This window comes from Carassius gibelio, chromosome B10 (assembly GCF_023724105.1).
Source record: "Carassius gibelio isolate Cgi1373 ecotype wild population from Czech Republic chromosome B10, carGib1.2-hapl.c, whole genome shotgun sequence".
Lineage (NCBI taxonomy): Eukaryota > Metazoa > Chordata > Actinopteri > Cypriniformes > Cyprinidae > Carassius > Carassius gibelio.
In genome coordinates, this window is record NC_068405.1 from 20062107 (window position 1) to 20081376 (window position 19270).

Genomic DNA, 19270 nt, shown 5'->3' on the forward strand with positions numbered 1-19270 from the left:
GGGGTCTAAAAACTACAAATCCCGTCATATGGCTCACCGCACCGCGCATGCGCAGCTGCACTGGCCTGATGCTGTTTTGTTGAGAGCTTGCTTGAGAATAGAGAGTGAAACTTCAAGGCTTCGGGGGAAGAAACGATTTTAGTCTAAATAGGTACATGAGGTAGGACGTGCTGGATTGATATGTTGACATGTTTTCTATGGTTATAGGTGTCCGATAATATCTATTAAAGTAGATTTGTTTTGCTGTATTTAACTGCTCAGCTAATGATCTACTGGCTAATGCTGCTGGTTTTGTTGTTTACTAAAGAACTGATACATCAAACTGCTTCGTGACAGTGGTTTTTGATAATCGAAATGATGGTAATCTTATCTGTCCTGAAATATTATGCGTTTTTTTTTAAATATATAGATATATTTTCTACACCAAGCTTTAGTTCTGTTCAAAATATATAGTAAAAACATGATTGATATTATATATGCGTGACCCCTTGATCATGGTCACGTGGAGTTCCACTAAGGCATATTTTCAGCATACATGTCATGTCATTTCATCTGTGGGCCTCTAAGTTTCCTCTAATAAAATTGAAGAAACTTTATTTAATGTATTCCTTTATTTAAGTTCATGACTGAGGTTTTTCAGTGTTGTTGTTTTTTCTTCTCAAAGCTGCTGTATCAAATGGATTAACACTGAAATGAAAGCATGGAAAGTTAGGAATCCTCAGATATAAAGAATTGTCTTTCTCTGGAAAGTTTGCAGGCGTGTCCTCCTCCTGTCATGAGATCTTGTCTGGCCTCTGGCTGTCCCTCCTGCAGTTGATGACTCTGCAGCCGGTGTGGAGATGACGGACAGTGTCAGAGCGTTTGTCCGCAATGTTGCGACGGTCAGAACCTAGTTTTACATCTGTTAAACCCTATGTTTTCATATACGACTTGAAAGCTCATCAACATCTGTAAGTTCTTGGTGTTAGGTTCTGGTTGGAAACACATTTATTTTCCTTTAAATGCAAATCAGCATATAAGAATGGCTTCTGAAAGATCATGTGACACTGAAGACTGGAGGAATTCTGCTAAACATTCTGCTTTGCATCACAGGAATCTAAAATCAGTTATATTACACTGTAATACTGTTTTACTGTATTTTTATCTGTATTCAGACTACTTTTAAAATCATTCACACAAGTGGGACCTTTAATCTAAGTGGCAGTCTTTCTGTTTCTTTTTAGGGGATCAAGGACTCCATCCTGGGCATTAGAACCATCTCTAAGCTCGACGCTCGGATTCAGCAGAAGCGGGAGGAGCAGAGGAGGCGCAGAACGAGCGGGGCCCTGGCGATGAGACGGGCTCAGAGCGAGGAACGGAAACAGGACAGGTAGATGTTCTATTAAAATTCATTCATTCAGTTTATTCTAATACTATCAGCCCTGATAAAATAGGTTTCTTTGCTTCTTTCTTTAACAGTGAACCAAAACTAGCAAGTCGAATTTTTCAGTGCTGTGCCTGGAATGGAGGCATATTTTGGGTATGTTTCTCAATCTCTTATTGGCCAACTATGCATTGGCTAAACTATTGTATTAAAAGAAATCCCATTTGTTTTCTCTCACAGCTAAGCCTGTTCCTGTTTTATCGGGTGTTTATCCCATTGCTGCAGTCCCTCACTGCTAGAATCATAGGTATGTTGTGCTTTTAAGGAACCTTCATGTCATGTAGTCTAGATATGTCTTTGTATTAATGCTTGTCCTGCTGATCTGGTTTCAGGTGACCCTTCGCTGCATGGTAACGTGTGGTCCTGGCTGGAGTTCATCCTTACATCTGTATTCAGTGCTCTCTGGGTCCTGCCTCTCTTTGTTCTTAGCAAAATAGTCAATGCCATTTGGTTCCAGGTGAGACTTTTCTCACATCAGACATTCTTTACAGTGATTTTATGATTATTTTATAATTAATTAAGTTAGGCAGGATTTCATAGTGGTAAAATCATCAGCATCCAGTCTTTATATATGTACACTAGTTGTTGATTTGGTGCTCAAGAACCACATAGGCTACATATCTACCTGTTTAGTAATATTTGAAATCTTAAGTTGTCAATTTCGTTCTGTTTTGCTGGGCAGGACATTGCTGATCTGGCGTTTCAAGTGTCTGGACGGAAAGCTCAGCCTTTTCCCAGCGTCAGCAAGATCATTGCAGACATGCTCTTCAATCTTTTGCTCCAGGCCCTTTTCCTCATTCAGGTAGACATTTCCTGACATATTTACATCTCCCTTCAACTTGCTTATCTCTCTAATTCAGACATACTTTTATATCTATTGTTTTTAGGGATGGATTGTGAGTCTCTTCCCCATTGATGCTATTGGTCAGTTGGTCAGTCTCCTGCACATGTCTCTGCTCTACTCACTTTACTGCTTTGAGTATCGCTGGTTTAATCACGGTAAGTGTGGGACACCTCTGATCAATCAGTGTGATAAACGATCTGAGTATCTACTCTAAACCTTTCCTGATTGACATTGTGTCTCCTCTGAAGGGGTTGAAATGCACCAAAGGCTGTCAAACATTGAGAGAAACTGGCCGTATTACTTTGGCTTCGGTTTGCCCATGGCACTACTGACTGCGATGCCATCGTCATACATCATAAGGTGCAATCACAGTCCATTTCGACTTATTTTCACCATCTTTTACTCTTATTAAAAAGAAAGCCCATTTTTATGTAGTGAAAATTACATCACATTCAATCCAAAACCCACAAGGGAAAATTGTATTAAACTACTTGCTCTCTTGTCATTTCAAATCTGTTCTTTCTTCTGCCGAACACAAAAATTTTGGTCCATACAGTTGAAATCTATGGGAACCAAAACTTCCACAGAGGAAAGTCAGTTTTGAAATGATATGAGGCTGAATAAATGTCACATTTTTTTAAATATATATATATATATATATCACTTTGAGACATCACTCTGAATGTTTTCCTAGACATATGTGATATACTTCATATACTACTGAATCGTGTACTCTTTCCTCCAGCGGCTGTTTGTTCTCCATTCTCTTCCCGCTCTTCATTATCAGCGCTAACGAAGCAAAGACCCCAGTCAAACTCTAGTAAGTGTTTTTTTTTATTTGTTTTACATAAAACTTACTAAAAAAGAGATTTTATTGCTGATAACACTGGCGTTTTTTCCAACATCGCAGCCACTTCCAGCTCCGCCTCTTTTCCCTGGTCGTCCTCATCAGTAACAAACTGTTCCACAAGACGGTTCACCTGCAGAGCTCCATCACGACCTCCACGCCCACAGAGAAGTTGCCCTCGCCACACGTGTCCCCTACTCGCCAGCGACCCATGCCCCCACAGTGACCTCTTTCAGGATTCCCAGTTGGGTTTGGTTTGAAAGAGTCAGGTGGATGGAAAAAATATAGTGTTTTCTGTCAATGTTCTCCTGAGGGATGAATGGGAAGGGTTAGTAATGTGAATGGCCGGTGTTTGGAACTTGATCGCCTTGTGCTGATACACAAGGTCATGATTTTCTCTGTGATTTTTGTTGGACTATTTTTGTACCCATTATGTGCCATTTGGGTGATTTGTAGAGATAGCACAAAGAACAAAGCATGCACATTTTCTGTGAACTGGCTATCCTCCTCTTTTAGGTCCTGTAGTTTCTATCTCGAGTCGTTTTTATCTATTTATGGCCTTCTTTTTAATTTTATGTAATGGCTTTTTCTGCCAGACATATGACAGTTTGTTTCTCATTTAACACTAAACTCTATGTGATGCTTTAGCTAATGACTTAAGTAATGGATGAGTAAAAACTGCACTGGAATCTGGACTAGATTGAAAAACAATCAAATTGAAAGGCCTCTTTATGCAAGGGATGTTTCTTGACCTAAAATGTTGCGAGTTGTCTGCTAGACGTTTTAAACTCATTACTTTATTGTCTGCACATCTTAATGGAATGGTTTGGCTGAAAATCATTTATTCCCCCTCATGGTTTCTCTCATCTGTGGAACACAAAAGTAGATATTTCGCAGAATGTTAATGCTGCTCAAATCCCTATATCTTTGTAATTTATGAAAAACAGCAGTGTGGACATTCTTTGAAATGTCTCCTTTTGTGTTCCATAGAAGAAAATCATGTTAGGAACCACATGAGGTTGAGTAAATGATAGCAGTATGTTTTTTTTATTTAATTTTTCTGAACTGTTCTAGAAGTAACAATGTAAACTCAAAAGGGAGCTGCTTTAATTTGGTTTCTTTTATAATGCGTTTTTATTTTGGGAATACCATGTAAACATGATCCAGTGTCATCTGTAATGGTTTGGGGATGATTTCCAACAGTATGCACAAGCTTTAGGAATCTGCTGCTGTCAGGTGACACTGTCAAACTGTGCGACATGTGTGAAACTGTTCTTTAAATGATCACGGATCTAGTTTCTGATGAGTGCTGGCATGTCAAGTGGATGTCTACTGTGGTGTATGTTTCTGGAGTTCAGTACCTGGACCTGTTTTGAAACATTTGAAACTGAAGCACATATTATGTCATTGTATCTGCGGGGGGTGGGTGGTGTGTGTTTTTAAAAAAGGGTTGTAATTATCGTCAGGAGACAATAGTGTTACACCTACAGATGGAAATTTGTGAGTGACATTTTGTAAAAGTATTACATTATTTCAATAAATTTGGTCTGTGTACAGTATTTGTACAGAATTGTCTTATTTTCCGAAACCACCTGTATTGCATGGAAGATACTTACTTTGGGAAACCCTAGTTAGTAAGTATTTTACAAAATATGTTGCTATATTTTACTTTTACTCAAAAACTTAAGTTATTATGTTTATAATGATGTGTTTTAATATATAAAACTAAATCAGCAAATTAGAATGATTTAGTAATGATGCTAAATCAGGAATAAATTACATTCATTTTAAAATATATTTAAACAGAAAACTGTTATTTTAAATTTAAAAATATTTCACAATATTTTTACTGAGTATTTAATAAAATAAATGCAGTCTGGTTGAGCATGAGACGACTTTCACAAACATTTGAATAAATCTCAGTTATTCCAAACTTTTGACCTGTAGTGTAGATGTATATAATTTTTTAAAATTATGTATAATCTTATTATAATAGTATGTATTAGTCACAGTACATGAGATAACTCGAATAACTTTTTTTTGGAGGACAAAACAGACAAATATCCTAAATACTTTGCTTTAGAAATGTTATGAACTTCATCAAAATACTTTTTCTTCTTTACATAAATCATTGTGTACTTGTAAGGGAAATTTAATCTAACAGTTAAAATAGCATACAAATGGTATGATATTTGATAGTTAAAGTTGAATTATTGTTAATTATTAAAGTTGAAAGATGAGTGCTATTTGTACTCCACGCAGTGCTGACTGTATTTCTCCCTTTAGGACACGTCATATCTGGAGCGCCAAGCGGAACTGGCCTTGACACCCTTGAGTGACATCTCGAAGACCAATCAGCGAAGGCCGTTTTCACAGAATCGTGACGCTGAGCCAATTAGCTCCCTCTCTACGTGGATAGGCGGGGATTGGTTGTGTGAGAGTGTGGAAGGGCTGAAGTGAGTGAACCGCCGATGAATAAGACTGGTAATTTTGCACATTTCTAATCTAATTTATTGCAATTATACGGTTTCTCTGTCATTACATTTACTCCAGTGCATTAAATAACACATTTGTGTATAATTTAATGTAAGGTGTGAGATAGGTGTGATGTTAGCCAGCAGCTAAGGAGCTAATCAAGACCTTAATAGTTTATTACTACCACGAATAGTTTATCAGAAGATCACAGACTTTATGTGCATACTGATCATCTCTGAACTGATTTATCTGCGGTGAAGTATCAATGAGTAGGGTTTTGTATAGGAATGTGCACAAACTGGCTCTCTTCCTGATTTTATAAAGACTTGTCACTTTAATAGATGAAATAATGTGCAGATTTAAGCATTTCTTAAAACGCTTTACCCTCTACAAGTCAAATTTGACGCTTGAGTGGTTTGAAAACCTCTTTAATCAGAAATTGTAGAATTGCATAATAATGTTTAGAAGTTAAAATCTGCCAAAATTAGCTTGCTTCTTGTACATAGTTTGTTGTTTAAGGAGCCCTATCCTACACTTCTCTAACATTTATTTTAGATCATATGTATAGTGTTAGTTGTATTACCATTATTAACGTGCTGTGGTTGTCCGTTTTGTCAGGTATCAAGAGTTAGTGCAGCCTCCTGTGTGTTAAGATGACCAAGCTTGGCTTCCTGCGTCTGTCCTATGAGAAACAGGACACCCTGCTGAAGCTGCTCATCCTGTCTATGGCAGCCGTCCTGTGTGAGTGGATGCACATCCCTTTAAATCAGACCCCCTGTATGTCAGCTGTCCTCTAAATCCATCTGTCCTGTTATTTTCCTCCAGCGTTCTCCACCAGACTGTTCTCCGTGCTTCGCTTCGAGAGTGTCATCCATGAGTTCGATCCGTAAGTTCAGCTTTCGCTTCATTATTGCAGTGCCCCAGCATCCGAACACCTGCTTAAATGAGTTTCCTGTTTGTTGTTGGCAGGTATTTCAATTATCGGACAACTCGCTTCTTGACAGAAGAGGGCTTTTACCAATTCCATAATTGGTTTGATGATCGGGCTTGGTATCCACTTGGGAGGATTATAGGAGGCACCATCTATCCTGGTACATCTTAATGACACTAAAAGTATAGCAATATTGTGCTTTTCAGCCACTTGTTTTTCATCTGATGGTTGATAAACCTGGCGGAGATCTAAATGTAAACTATATTTAGGGACTCTTTGACTAGCAAACTTACAGCAACCGGTTAAAAGCACTTTAGCAACCTTGTGTTGTTTCTTCTTTTCCCCTACAGGGTTGATGATCACATCTGCGGCTTTATATCACGTGCTACACTTCTTCCACATCACCATCGACATCCGCAATGTGTGTGTGTTCCTCGCCCCTCTCTTCTCCTCCTTCACCGCTATTGTCACCTATCACTTCACAAAAGAGCTCAAGGTGAGATGAAACTCAACACTCACCCGTCTTACACACCGGCTAATTTTTAGTCTAGCTAACTTCTGTAACCGATGTAACACCGTATGTTGCAGGATGCGGGCGCAGGGCTTCTGGCTGCCGCCATGATCGCAGTCGTCCCTGGATACATCTCCCGTTCTGTGGCAGGCTCTTATGACAATGAAGGTATAATCTTACTGCAGAGATGTGTGTCAAATTTTTGGAATGGATCGATATGGTAATGATTAAATAAAATGGTTTTGATGCTTTTAGAAATAAATGTTTTATAATTTCTGTCAAATATTTATATAAATATACACTACTGCTCAAAAGTTTGGTGTAAGATTTTTTTCTTTTGACAAAATAAAATACTTTAATTCAGAAAGGACACATTAAATTGCACAAAAGTGACAGTTTCAGTCAAGCAAAGAATTATATATTTTTTTGGACCAAAAAAGTTTCAATATTGTTAATAATAAGAATTTCTTGTTATAAAATTGTAAAAAAAAAAATGTATATATATTTAAACACAATCAGTAATACTGTGAGTATTATAATTAAGTATTATAAATATTATAGTATAGTATTATAAATAAGTAATATATATATAAAATATTGTACGGTAGTATGGATAAATATATTTATAGTATAGTTTGTTCTTTTTTGTGTCATTGTGTTTTAAAATAAACAAAAAAAATTCTAAAATATTATCAATGCACATTTATCAATGTATAACAATTTTTATTTTGTGATGCAAAGGAATCGCCATTTTCTGCATGCTGTTGACGTACTACATGTGGATCAAAGCAGTGAAAACAGGCTCCATTTATTGGTCGTCCATGTGCGCATTGGCATATTTTTACATGGTGAGCCACATTCTTACAGCAAATCAATAAATTGTGTTATTTAAATACTAGGGCTGCCCTCGACTAAGCATTTTTCCGGTCGACTAGTAGCAGTAGTCGACTAATCGCACATTTATTAATAAACTATTTAATGAACTAATTTCTGAACAAAAAAGAGAAAAATGCCTGATGTACTACCACATAGACCAGCCGTTAACGATCTCTCCATCACAGACTGCGTGACATTTTTTTTTTTTTTTTGCGACATAAAATTTTAGGGGGCAGCCCTATTAAATACACAAAATACTTTGTTTCAGTAACACAAGCTTTGTGTGTTGGTGTCAGGTGTCCTCCTGGGGTGGTTACGTGTTTCTGATTAACCTCATTCCCCTGCACGTGCTGGTGTTGATGCTCACTGGCCGTTTCTCTCATCGCATCTATGTGGCGTACTGCACAGTCTACTGCCTGGGCACCATCCTCTCCATGCAGATCTCTTTTGTTGGATTCCAGGTAAGGAGTTAAACATCAGCTGCCATATAGAAGTAATCACTATAACATGAACTTCCCAGTAGATTAATAATCTCTCTCTCTTTTTCTTCTTGTAGCCCGTCCTGTCCTCTGAGCACATGGCTGCATTCGGAGTGTTTGGCCTGTGTCAGATTCACGCCTTCGTCGATTACCTCCGGAGCAAACTGAATGCACAGCAGTTTGAAGTGTTGTTCAAGAGTGTCATTTCACTGGTCGGTATCATCCTGCTCTCTGCAGGTGGAGTGCTCATGCTGACAGGTGAGAGGAGAAATAAATAATATATATATATATATATATATATATATATATATATATATATTTGTATTTTAGTAAATATTTATTTATGGTCATTTGAATATTATTTTGTATTGTTTGCGTTTGTATTGGCATATGTTAGGGACAATCTCACCTTGGACTGGGCGTTTTTACTCTCTGCTGGATCCATCATACGCCAAGAACAACATCCCCATCATCGCCTCTGTTTCTGAGCACCAGCCCACCACCTGGTCCTCCTACTACTTTGACCTGCAGCTTCTGGTCTTCATGTTTCCAGGTAAAGCACCTTCCTTTTTGCCTTTAAACCATCTGACCAGTTGTGTTATTGTTAACTAAAACTATGGAATGAGATGTTTAGATTTCTAAAGTGGTGAAAGGAAACTAAAACAGAATTTTTTGTGTTCTCATTTGCCCTAATAGCAAATCACAATAGCATTACTATGACTTCATAAAAGAGGAAAGAATCACAAAAGATGGTTTACATTATTCAAAAGAGAGAAAGATGTCAGATTTGCCGAAACACTTAGGCATCAAATAGTTTTATGTAGTTTATTTTTTAAGTGTACATAAAAATGGAAAATAAAAAAATTGTTTTTTGCTAGATTTACAATGTTAATAACTGTGGAAACACATCATCACAGTCTGTGAAAAGGGTCCATTAAATAACTTTTTTTTTTTTGTTAATTGAAATAAATATATATTTAAGTTCTGAATGAAAATTACAAATAACATCTTGGTTAAAATCTTAAATACAGTAGGTTAACGTTGAAGTACTTAAATGACCAAAACTGAAATAAAATTTAATTAAAGCTCAAAAGAAAAACTTATTAAAATGACAAACACATAACCAAATCACAAAAACTTAAATTAAAATGAAAACAAAAAATACAAAAATAAAGCAAATTCAAAATATTTATAGATCAATTTTTAGTATATAAAAATGGTAAAATGACAGTGCATCATATGTATTAAATCTGTCATCTCTTGTTTCTCCAGTTGGTCTTTATTACTGCTTCAACAACCTCTCCGATGCCACGATATTCATCATAATGTATGGCGTCACCAGCATGTACTTCTCAGCTGTGATGGTAACACGTTTACTGTATATAATCATTTTGTAGGTATTTCTTTTAAAAAAGGAATCTCTGACCCTTGTTTTATCCGTTCTTCTCAGGTGCGTCTCATGTTAGTCCTGGCTCCCGTCATGTGCATCCTTTCTGGCATCGGCGTCTCTCAGGTCCTCACCACCTACATGAAGAACCTGGATGTCAGCCGACCGGACAAGAAGTCCAAAAAGCAGCAGGACTCCACTTACCCCATCAAAAACGAGGTATGATCAATGCTCTTGATCTTTCTCAGCTTTCTTTACATCATTGGTTCACTCAGTGATGCTGGGCTCTTATTGGTCCGTAGGTGGCAAGTGGGATGATTCTGGTCATGGCGTTCTTTCTCATCACTTACACCTTCCACTCCACCTGGGTGACCAGCGAGGCGTACTCCTCCCCGTCTATCGTGCTCTCGGCCCGCGGTGGTGATGGCAGCCGCATCATCTTCGATGACTTCAGAGAGGCATATTACTGGCTCAGACACAACACACCGGAGGTCAGCGAGAGCCGTCAAGATGCTGACCCTCACAAACTTCCTCATTCTTTTGATTCCAAGCATTTTTGCTCATCTCACATTACTCTTGTGTGTGTACAGGATGCTAAAGTCATGTCTTGGTGGGATTACGGGTATCAAATAACAGCGATGGCCAATCGAACGATTTTGGTTGACAACAACACTTGGAATAACACTCATATCTCTAGAGTGGGTCAGGTAAGGATGTAGTTTACTATAGTTTCAACTACAAAAAAATACAGTTTTGCTGTTTACAGTTTTTATACTTTGGACATTTCTAAAAATGTTTTTCTTCAATGCAGGCTATGGCCTCCACTGAGGAGAAAGCCTATGAGATTATGCGAGAACTGGATGTTAGTTACGTCCTGGTGATCTTTGGTGGACTGACGGGATATTCATCTGATGGTATGGGCTCCGATGCATTTTGACCCATGGAAGCGAGTTTGTGGGTATTAATAGGGATGCACCGATGAATCGGCCGCCAATATTTATCAGTCGATTTCTTTATTATTTTAAAGCCATCGGCATTTTGTAAATAGCATGGAAAGGGCCGATACCGATGGTTATTAATTAACTGCATGGAGACAACGATATATGTCGAGGATATGTCATAAACCACCAAGCATTAGGCCTAGATTTAAGTGAAAATGAATGGCAGGTAATAGGCTATGCAGCTTTTTGTTTGAAACCAGTGTAGAACACAAGATTACATCACGCACCTGCAGCTTTTCTGTGAACAGTGAAAACAGAATAAATCTATGCAGGCTGCATAAAAAGGATATATAGGCCTATAGACAATATATTTCACTTCAAATCAGTAACAAAACAAAATATATATATTTTTTTTACAGAGTTTTGGATAATTGTAATGCGCTCAAGTTCACGGGTAAAAAAAAAAACGAGACCGCAGAAGTAACAGTTGGGAAAACAATGCAGTGAAGACGCTTGTGCCTCACACGCACATCATGCTTATGTTTAGCCTAAATACAACTTTAAAGGATTTGTTGTGGAGAGAAGGGAAGGAACTAAAAAAAAAACTAATTGTGTTTGTAAATTTGCTTTTATTTAGCCTACATAATTTCTGAATGTAATAATAAAATGCAACGAACTACCAATTACGTTTTTCCCTTCTCAAAATGCTTAGGAGTAGAGGGTTGTTGTTGTTTTTTCAATCAATGCTTATTTTTTTCTCTCTAATTTTTAAGCCCTGCTTTATGCAATTGACCAATATCGGTATCGGAATCAGTCAATAGGTTTTTTGTTAATATCGATATCGGCCCAAGAGATCCTATTGGTGCATCTCTAGTACTTAATGCTTGAATTGTAGTTTCTTAATCAGATGGAACCTAAATAGCATAAAAATGAATATGTTTATGTGTATTTCTTTAATTAGACATTAATAAGTTCCTGTGGATGGTCCGTATCGGGGGCAGCACAGACACAGGGAGGCACATAAAGGAACACGACTACTACACACCCACCGGAGAGTTCCGTGTTGACCGCGAGGGGTCCCCCGTCCTGCTCAACTGCCTCATGTACAAGATGTGCTACTATCGCTTCGGCCAGGTCTACACCGAAGCCAGTAAGTATCTCCTGTGTGTTTCTTTCTTTCTGTGTACCATACTTGATCAGTTAGATGTTTCTCCAGTTAATGTAGTTACACCCACTTTAAAATCTTTTCTTTTACTAATTTCTTATGATTGACTATTATTTTATCCTAGTTTTCTTGATTAATATTATTTTAATGAATATTACTTTGTAATTTTCTAATAAATAGGGTAGTTTTAGTATTCACACACACACCGCACTTTTATTATTTTCATAACTGACATTATGGAAGTTGAATGAGTTGCAAATGCTGTTTCATGTTGAGTTTTAGTTCAGTGTTTGAACAAAAAAAGTCTAAGAAGTTAGTGATGACTAGAATTAAAATCTAGATTAACTGTTCTTTCCAGAACGTCCTCCTGGTTACGACAGAGTTCGTAACGCTGAGATTGGTAACAAGGACTTTGAGCTGGATGTGCTGGAGGAAGCGTATACTACAGAGCACTGGCTCGTCAGGATATACAAGGTACATCTGAACTCACCTGTGCATCTTTAACCGTAACTGTCCCTCTAAACCACTAAACAAACGTCCACTGATGATCTCCTGCTTTACCTCCACAGGTCAAAGACCTTGACAACCGTGGCCTCTCAAGAACGTAAAACCCAGAACTCAAAATCCCACCCCCCTCTCCGGAAACACAGCACTGAACATCTGCGGCCCCCATTCCATGATCTGAGGAGAAAGCGTGAAGATTTTTTTATACTTTTGTTGTAATTGCTGAAAGAGATTTTCTTTGCGTACCTTTGTTTTTTACATTTGATTGTCAAATGTGATGTTGCCTGGGGGCAGAAGGTGTCAGATTACCACATTTAAATGTGAGAAAAATGTGTATAAGTCATTTCGGCAATCAACTGGCCAGATAACGGTTTGATTTGTCTTTCAATGGGTGAATAAAGGAGTGACTGGGATTCAATTGATCTGTGTATTTATTTTTATCCAAAAAAATCACATGCATTCTGAACGTTTGGAGTCCAGACCCACTAAGATATGGACCCTCGATCAATACCTGTTAGTCCAAAACCAAGCTGCCCATTTTTAATAAACTCAAATAGAACAGATTTTTCCATACATTTAAAAAGTTTTGTGTGTCTTCCACTCAGAAGTGATAACTGATCATGTATTTTTCTCCTATTTCGATGTTTTCAGTAGGTTTTTTTTTTTTTTTTTTTTTTTTTAATGCCTGAAATTGATCTTACACTGAATTTCGTACAGTTTATGTAAGAGCTGGGCAAAACGAAAACGCGCAGAAAACAAGTGAAAGTTGGTACCTTTTTGCTTACATGCCCTCTACTGGACACTAATGAAACTATAGCTGGGGGTTGGTCCTGGTGTGGCGTCATTGTAAACATGCGCACTAGGTCAAATGAGCGCGCGCTCCGGTCCACAGCAAGCGCGTGTCATTGAGGGAGGTGATTAGAGTGTCTTCTTTTGCATACATGACTTTCTGTCGACAATAACAATGTGGCGCAAGATGTTCACCTCCGTCCCTGCTTTCAGAGCCCTGAAAGCACCCTGTCGGAGCTTTAAAAGCAGCAGCAGGGGACCAGATAAAGACTTCTTTAAAGGTGAGATGATTCACTTAATACACATTTTCCGTACGTTTATATAAATATTAGAGACATTAAACGTCCAGAGTAAACTGTTAGTGGTGACAAAGTCATGCTCGCCTTCCCTAATTTCTCGCATTTCAAATCCTACTCTGACTGACATAGGTTGGCTCATTAATATTAATTTGGTCGTACTGGCTCTGATCCGTAAACTTCTAAACTTCCTTGGAGAGTCGAGCCACGTAATCTAATCAATATTCATAAGTCAAGCCTTTCTCGAAGTATCTGTTCGTTCATTCGCTAACTGCGTAACGCCCGCTTGCTTTTCAGCAAATCGGTGAGCACTACAGGTCGAACGTAGCGATGCGTAATTAATATTCATAATGTTGCATTCGCTTTAGTAGGAATATTAAATTCGCATCCTGCACAACAAATATTAGATGTATAACAGTAATTCAGTCTAATTTTAAACCTGTAATCAAAGTGAAATATATCTGTAGTGTTTATAGTTGCAGTAGATGCATACACATTATAATTTGTTTTATCGTTTTTTAATAAAATTCCATTCCTGAATAATTCTTGTCAGTGTTTTTTTTTTTCTTTTCTATTTGATATAATAGTATAATTATCAAACGAAATAATTGTTTTCTTCCAGTATTTAGAGGTATAAATTAGAAATTTACTTCAAACCAGCTTTACATTACTAAAACACATTATCTAACAAAATTACAAACACAGTATGTTTTCAAGAAAATGTAGGTAATAATGAAACTGGCTTCTACCAATAAAACATACTCTCATCTGTCTCATATGTAACTTGTTTGCAGATCTGGATGCTCAGCTGCGGGCGTTTCGGGACAAAGCGGCCGCAGCGATGCCCGGCAGTGACTGGAGCCCGATTGAGTTGACCCCCGGCCTGCCCCCGGAGAGGGCCGATGTGGTGATTGTAGGAGGGGGAGTCGTAGGATGGTCCATCGCATACTGGCTAAAGATGAAGGCGCGAGTGAGGGATGGTCTGAGAGTGCTGGTGGTGGAGAAAGACCCTACTGTGAGTTTATTCAAGGGGCACTTTGAAAGCATGTCTCAAAAACTAGTGAACATGTGTTTGATGCTACGAAGGTGATGTCTATGTAGGCAGCTCAATAAGTTTTAAAACACATATACTGAGGAATGCTATTAATGATTTATTGATCATGTTTTTTTTATTTTAAAGTTCACCCAGAAAAAATAACTTCTTATGTTGTTCGGCTCCCACCAGACATCATATCAATGTCTTTGAGAAATAATTAAATTTAGTAAAATAAAATTACAAATGGACATCTATCTAAATTAATTCAATTTGAAAGAATAAGTGAATAAGCAAAATGACTCTAATATAATAATGGTATCACCATTATGGTAACACAGTCCTCATTTAGTTCAGAAAATGCATAGAAATCATTCAAATTAAATCATATACAAGAACATTTATTTGATTTCCCCCTTTGTCTCTGCATCGTAATTTTTTATGCAATGGAACTGAATTAGATTTTCAGTGCAAGCCTTTAATTCAACTGGAACTGATTTGAAACAAGTCTGTCTGAGCCTTTTCTGCGGAGAAAAAAAATCCTGCTTCCCTGTGAACTATCCCATCTGCTTAATAAAAATTATTTTCTTTCTCTCTTACCCTTTTCTTATATATTTTTTTGAATTAGAAAAGATTTCTCCTTTTGTGTTCCACGAAAGATCAGAGTGAGGTTTCAGAAGAATTGAGGCAGAGTAAATGATTATTTTTTTTGGTGAACTAACCGTTTAATGGTTAATATATTAAAAACATAACACAAAATAAATCAGTGCCCAAATATATAATTTCATTTTTTGTGATGCATGAATGGCTGGAAAGCACTTTTTTTTTTTGCATTTTGTAAGATTTGAATTCTAATATTAATACAAGATAATTACAAAACATTTGATGTTCTTCTTTCTACAGTATTCCCAGGCGTCGACTGTGCTGTCATGTGGTGGAATTCGGCAGCAGTTCTCCTTGAAAGAAAACATCATGCTGTCTCTGTTTTCAGCTCATTTCATGAAGAACATTAATGTAAAGTCTTCTTTATTACACTATTAAATGCTTTCTGAAATATTGTTCCCGTTACAAATGCACTGTAACATACATAAATTATGATGTAAAGTCTCAATATCAGGTAATTTCTAGAGACTTTTAATATTTTGTTAGCAAGTCTTTCTAAATATTCTTCTTCACCTGGATCATTTAGGCTGGTGTAAAGTTTTAGGATACGAATAAATGTCTTTAAATGTGTATTTCTGTTGTGTTTTAACGTAACAGAATCATCTCTGGGTTGTAAATGAAGACCCCGTTGATCTGCAGTTTAATCATTCTGGATATCTCTTCCTCGCCAGTGAAAAATCAGCTCATATCATGGAGGAAAACTACAGAACTCAGAGGTAACAGAAAAAGTAGGATTACCCAAAGTTTTTTTTTTTTTTTTTTACTATATTAGGCATTTTTATTATCTTTTGGGTTAACTCAAGCTTTCATATTAACTGATAAACAGCCTCGCAATACAAAGTTAAAGATAAATCGAACATATTTTTGATTTTATGGGTAGATACGTGGGTGCGAAGGTCGCCCTCCTCTCACCATCCCAGCTGAAGGAGCGATTCCCTTGGATGAACACGGAGGGGGTCGCTCTGGCTTCTCTTGGTTGGTGCCCATTTTCACAATCTTTGATACATCTAACATCCAAACTTCATTATTGAGTGACATATTTGTTCCTCACTAAGGACTTGAGAACGAGGGCTGGTTTGACCCCTGGTCTCTCCTGAACGCTCTCAGACGCAAGGCCGTGTCTATGGGAGTCTATCAGTGCTTTGGAGAGGTCACAGGTCAGGATTCACACCTACAATGTGTTAAAGTTTGTCAAATTCTCCCCAAATTAGAGCATGGTTTCCTACATTTGGTACGGTTTTTTTTTACGTTGCATTCTTACGTTCAAACTGGAACTCAAGTTGATTCTCTTGAATTTTTAGGATTTAAATGTGCTGCAAATTTGGCAGAAACCACAGATGGAGAGGTTCTTAATGTCCAGAGGATAAAATATGTCAATGTAAGTTCATCTCAAGCCTTCTCAAAACATCTCAGAACAGCACTCTGTTTTGAAACTTGTTTGCATAATTTATGTGCTTTTAAAGTTGAAGTGCAAGCGTAATCGTTAGATGTGGTGTGGTTGTAGGTGCGGATGCCCAACAGTCTGGAGTATCAGCCCGTGGAATGTGCCGTTGTGGTTAATGCAGCAGGTGCAAACTCAGGAAAGATCGCCTCCATGCTCGGCATCGGATTAGGCCCGAAAGAATCCGTGTCTGGTGTTCCGCTACCCGTGGAGCCCAGGAAAAGGTTAAGACTACTTGTGTAGTAAACAGTGGTTACCCTGTAATTTGAAGCAGTTTCTAACCATTTGCTCACTTGAATAAATAAGAAGTAAAACTATATGAACTATTCTTCTATTATATTATTATTTAATATTATTAATAAATCATACAATTTAAATTGTATGATATTAAAATATAATTTATATTTATTATTTTATTGCACACTATTTTTATTACACAATTACTATACAATTTAAATGAATGAGCAGTGCCAAATATATTTTTACATATGTTATTTATATTTTTATATTATATTATAAAAATAGGATTAATAATTTAATATCATTATTATTCAATAAGAGATGCATTTCATTTTTATTTAAATGAATGAGTGGTGACAAATATTCTAAAATAGCTGTTGCGTTTAGTTTAAGATATTATATTAGTTTTATTAATATATTAATTAGATATTAAACCTACTGTATTTTATTAACTAAATCCATCCATTCTTTAAACTGCTTATCCACTGTAGGCTTGTGGGAACGCTAGAGCCTATTATTAAATATTGTTAATAAATCATTAAATATCAATAGTATTTAATGTCAAAATAAACTTAGAAATTTTTAAATGACATTTTAATTATGTATAATTCTAGCTACATCGTCCCTATCTCCTCCAGGTTTGTTTATGTGGTACATTGTCCTGATGGACCAGGGTTGGATACTCCATTTCTGATTGACTATTCAGGGGTTTACTGTAGACGAGAGGGACTGGGAGGAAATTACATCACAGGAATGTCACCAGAGGAGGTATAGGCACGTTTTAAGTCAATCTCTGACCTATAAGCTTCATTGTCTTCAGGAATGTATGCATTTGTTCATTCATCCATTAATATTTCTACCTTGTGCAGACAGAAGAACCAGATATCAGTAACCTTGATGTGGACCATGAGTTCTTTCAAGAAAAGGTCTGGCATCATCTGGCAAACCGTATTCCTGCATTCGAGCATCTGAAGGTGAATTTAATAATGTAGATTTGTTGTTCATGTTATCTACTTCATGAAGGGAGTTTTCTTGACCTTTTTCAAATTCTACCATTCAGTTTTTTCCAAATGAAACAGTTTGCTCGTATGGTCCATCTTTTTCAGGTTTCAAGCGCGTGGGCTGGGTTTTATGACTACAACACCTTTGATCAGAATGGTATTATTGGACTGCATCCTCTTGTGCCCAACATGTACTTTGCCACGGGCTTCAGCGGTCACGGTCTGCAGCAGTCTCCTGCGGTCGGGCTCGCCGTGGCTGAGCTTATTCTGGACGGAGGCTTTAAGACCATCGACCTTAGTGCTTTTGACCTTAAACGGATCCTCCTGCAGGAGCCCATACTAGAGAGTAACATTGTGTGAGGAGCACAAAAACATACTGGGAAGATGAATGTGTCCTCAAAATGGAGCCACTTGACATGAACGTTATAATGACATCATAGTTCAGACAGAACTCTCACTGGAACAATGGTCAAAGTTCAGTTTGGAAACCAAACATAATCAGAATATTAAAAGGGTTAGTTCTCCCAAAAATGAAAATTCTGTCATTAATTACTCACCCTCGTGTCGTTCCAAACCCGTAAGACCTCCGTTTATCTTCGGGACACAGCAAGAATACATAGCAAGGAGTAAAATAGTCACATGGACTATTTTACCGAAGCCCTTGCTACGTTTCTGTGCATTGATCAGGGGTTTAACCGTAATTTTACGAAGCATCGAGAATACTTTTTGTGCGCAAAGAAAACAATAATAGCGGAAGACGGTAACTCTGGGAGAAGAACTGCTGAATAAATTATGCTATTTTTGTTTTTCTTTGTGCACAAAAAGTATTCTTGTAGCTTCATAAAATTACGGTTAAACACCAGATCAACGCACAGAAACGTCGCAAGGGCATCAGTAAAATAGTCCGTCACATGGACTATTTTACCAATGCCCTTGCTGTGTTTCTGTGCGTTGATCTTGGTAATATTCTTGCTGTCTATGGAGGGTCAGAGAGCTCACGGATTCCATCAAAAATATCTTAATTTGTATTCTGAAGATGAACAAAGGTCTTATGGGTTTGGAACGACATTAGGGTGAGTAATCAATGACAGAATTTTAATTTTTGTGTGAACTAACCCTTAAAGATATGAAAGACGAGTGAAAAATGCTGCTGGATTCAACAAAATAGTACTGTTCAAGAAATGTATGGTAGAGATCAGAAAATTCAGATGGACATTTTGTGAATTTGTAATTGCATATTTAAATTTGCATATGAAACCAATCATGATACATCCTATTTTTGTTTTGAAAGTGCTTTTCTAGATGTTCATACGGTTTCAGAAATGAATACCAAAAATTATCATAAACTTTAAAAGTTTGTTTCTAAATCAGACATCATGGACTGAATTTTATAAACCTGTACATATTTTAATGTGTTAATATGG

The 19270-nt window shown here is 37.2% G+C and overlaps 3 protein-coding genes across 6 annotated transcripts; all 3 read left to right on the plus strand.

Moving 5' to 3' along the window:
- Positions 1 to 13: 13 nt before the first annotated feature.
- ei24 (EI24 autophagy associated transmembrane protein) lies at positions 14 to 4673 on the plus strand. 4 transcript variants are annotated; one of them, XM_052567381.1, is made up of 11 exons: positions 14 to 151; positions 751 to 881; positions 1224 to 1369; positions 1459 to 1519; positions 1604 to 1670; positions 1756 to 1880; positions 2106 to 2225; positions 2311 to 2422; positions 2516 to 2627; positions 3013 to 3087; positions 3178 to 4673. In XM_052567381.1, exons 2-11 carry the CDS (start codon positions 840 to 842, stop codon positions 3338 to 3340), a joined length of 1023 nt encoding a protein of 340 aa, XP_052423341.1. In that variant the 5' UTR covers positions 14 to 151; positions 751 to 839; the 3' UTR covers positions 3341 to 4673. The 4 variants fall into 4 exon arrangements, with proteins under 4 accessions (XP_052423341.1, XP_052423340.1, XP_052423342.1 ...); XM_052567380.1 differs by having other exon boundaries at positions 23 to 160; XM_052567382.1 differs by having other exon boundaries at positions 57 to 160; positions 758 to 881.
- Positions 4674 to 5446: 773 nt separating this feature from the next.
- On the plus strand, positions 5447 to 12801 carry stt3a (STT3 oligosaccharyltransferase complex catalytic subunit A). The gene is made up of 18 exons (XM_052567143.1): positions 5447 to 5598; positions 6208 to 6330; positions 6415 to 6475; positions 6559 to 6680; positions 6871 to 7016; positions 7109 to 7199; positions 7773 to 7879; positions 8204 to 8368; positions 8464 to 8644; positions 8784 to 8939; positions 9659 to 9750; positions 9837 to 9992; positions 10076 to 10264; positions 10364 to 10480; positions 10585 to 10687; positions 11676 to 11864; positions 12238 to 12353; positions 12449 to 12801. Exons 2-18 carry the CDS (start codon positions 6243 to 6245, stop codon positions 12485 to 12487), a joined length of 2118 nt encoding a protein of 705 aa, XP_052423103.1. The 5' UTR covers positions 5447 to 5598; positions 6208 to 6242; the 3' UTR covers positions 12488 to 12801.
- Positions 12802 to 13257: 456 nt separating this feature from the next.
- foxred1 (FAD-dependent oxidoreductase domain containing 1) lies at positions 13258 to 19257 on the plus strand. Its single transcript, XM_052567145.1, has 11 exons — positions 13258 to 13453; positions 14263 to 14483; positions 15405 to 15515; positions 15762 to 15880; positions 16045 to 16139; positions 16220 to 16321; positions 16466 to 16542; positions 16669 to 16829; positions 17484 to 17613; positions 17715 to 17819; positions 17952 to 19257. The coding sequence occupies exons 1-11, from the start codon at positions 13348 to 13350 to the stop codon at positions 18204 to 18206; spliced, it is 1482 nt and encodes a 493-aa protein (XP_052423105.1). The 5' UTR covers positions 13258 to 13347; the 3' UTR covers positions 18207 to 19257.
- The last annotated feature ends 13 nt before the right edge of the window (positions 19258 to 19270 follow it).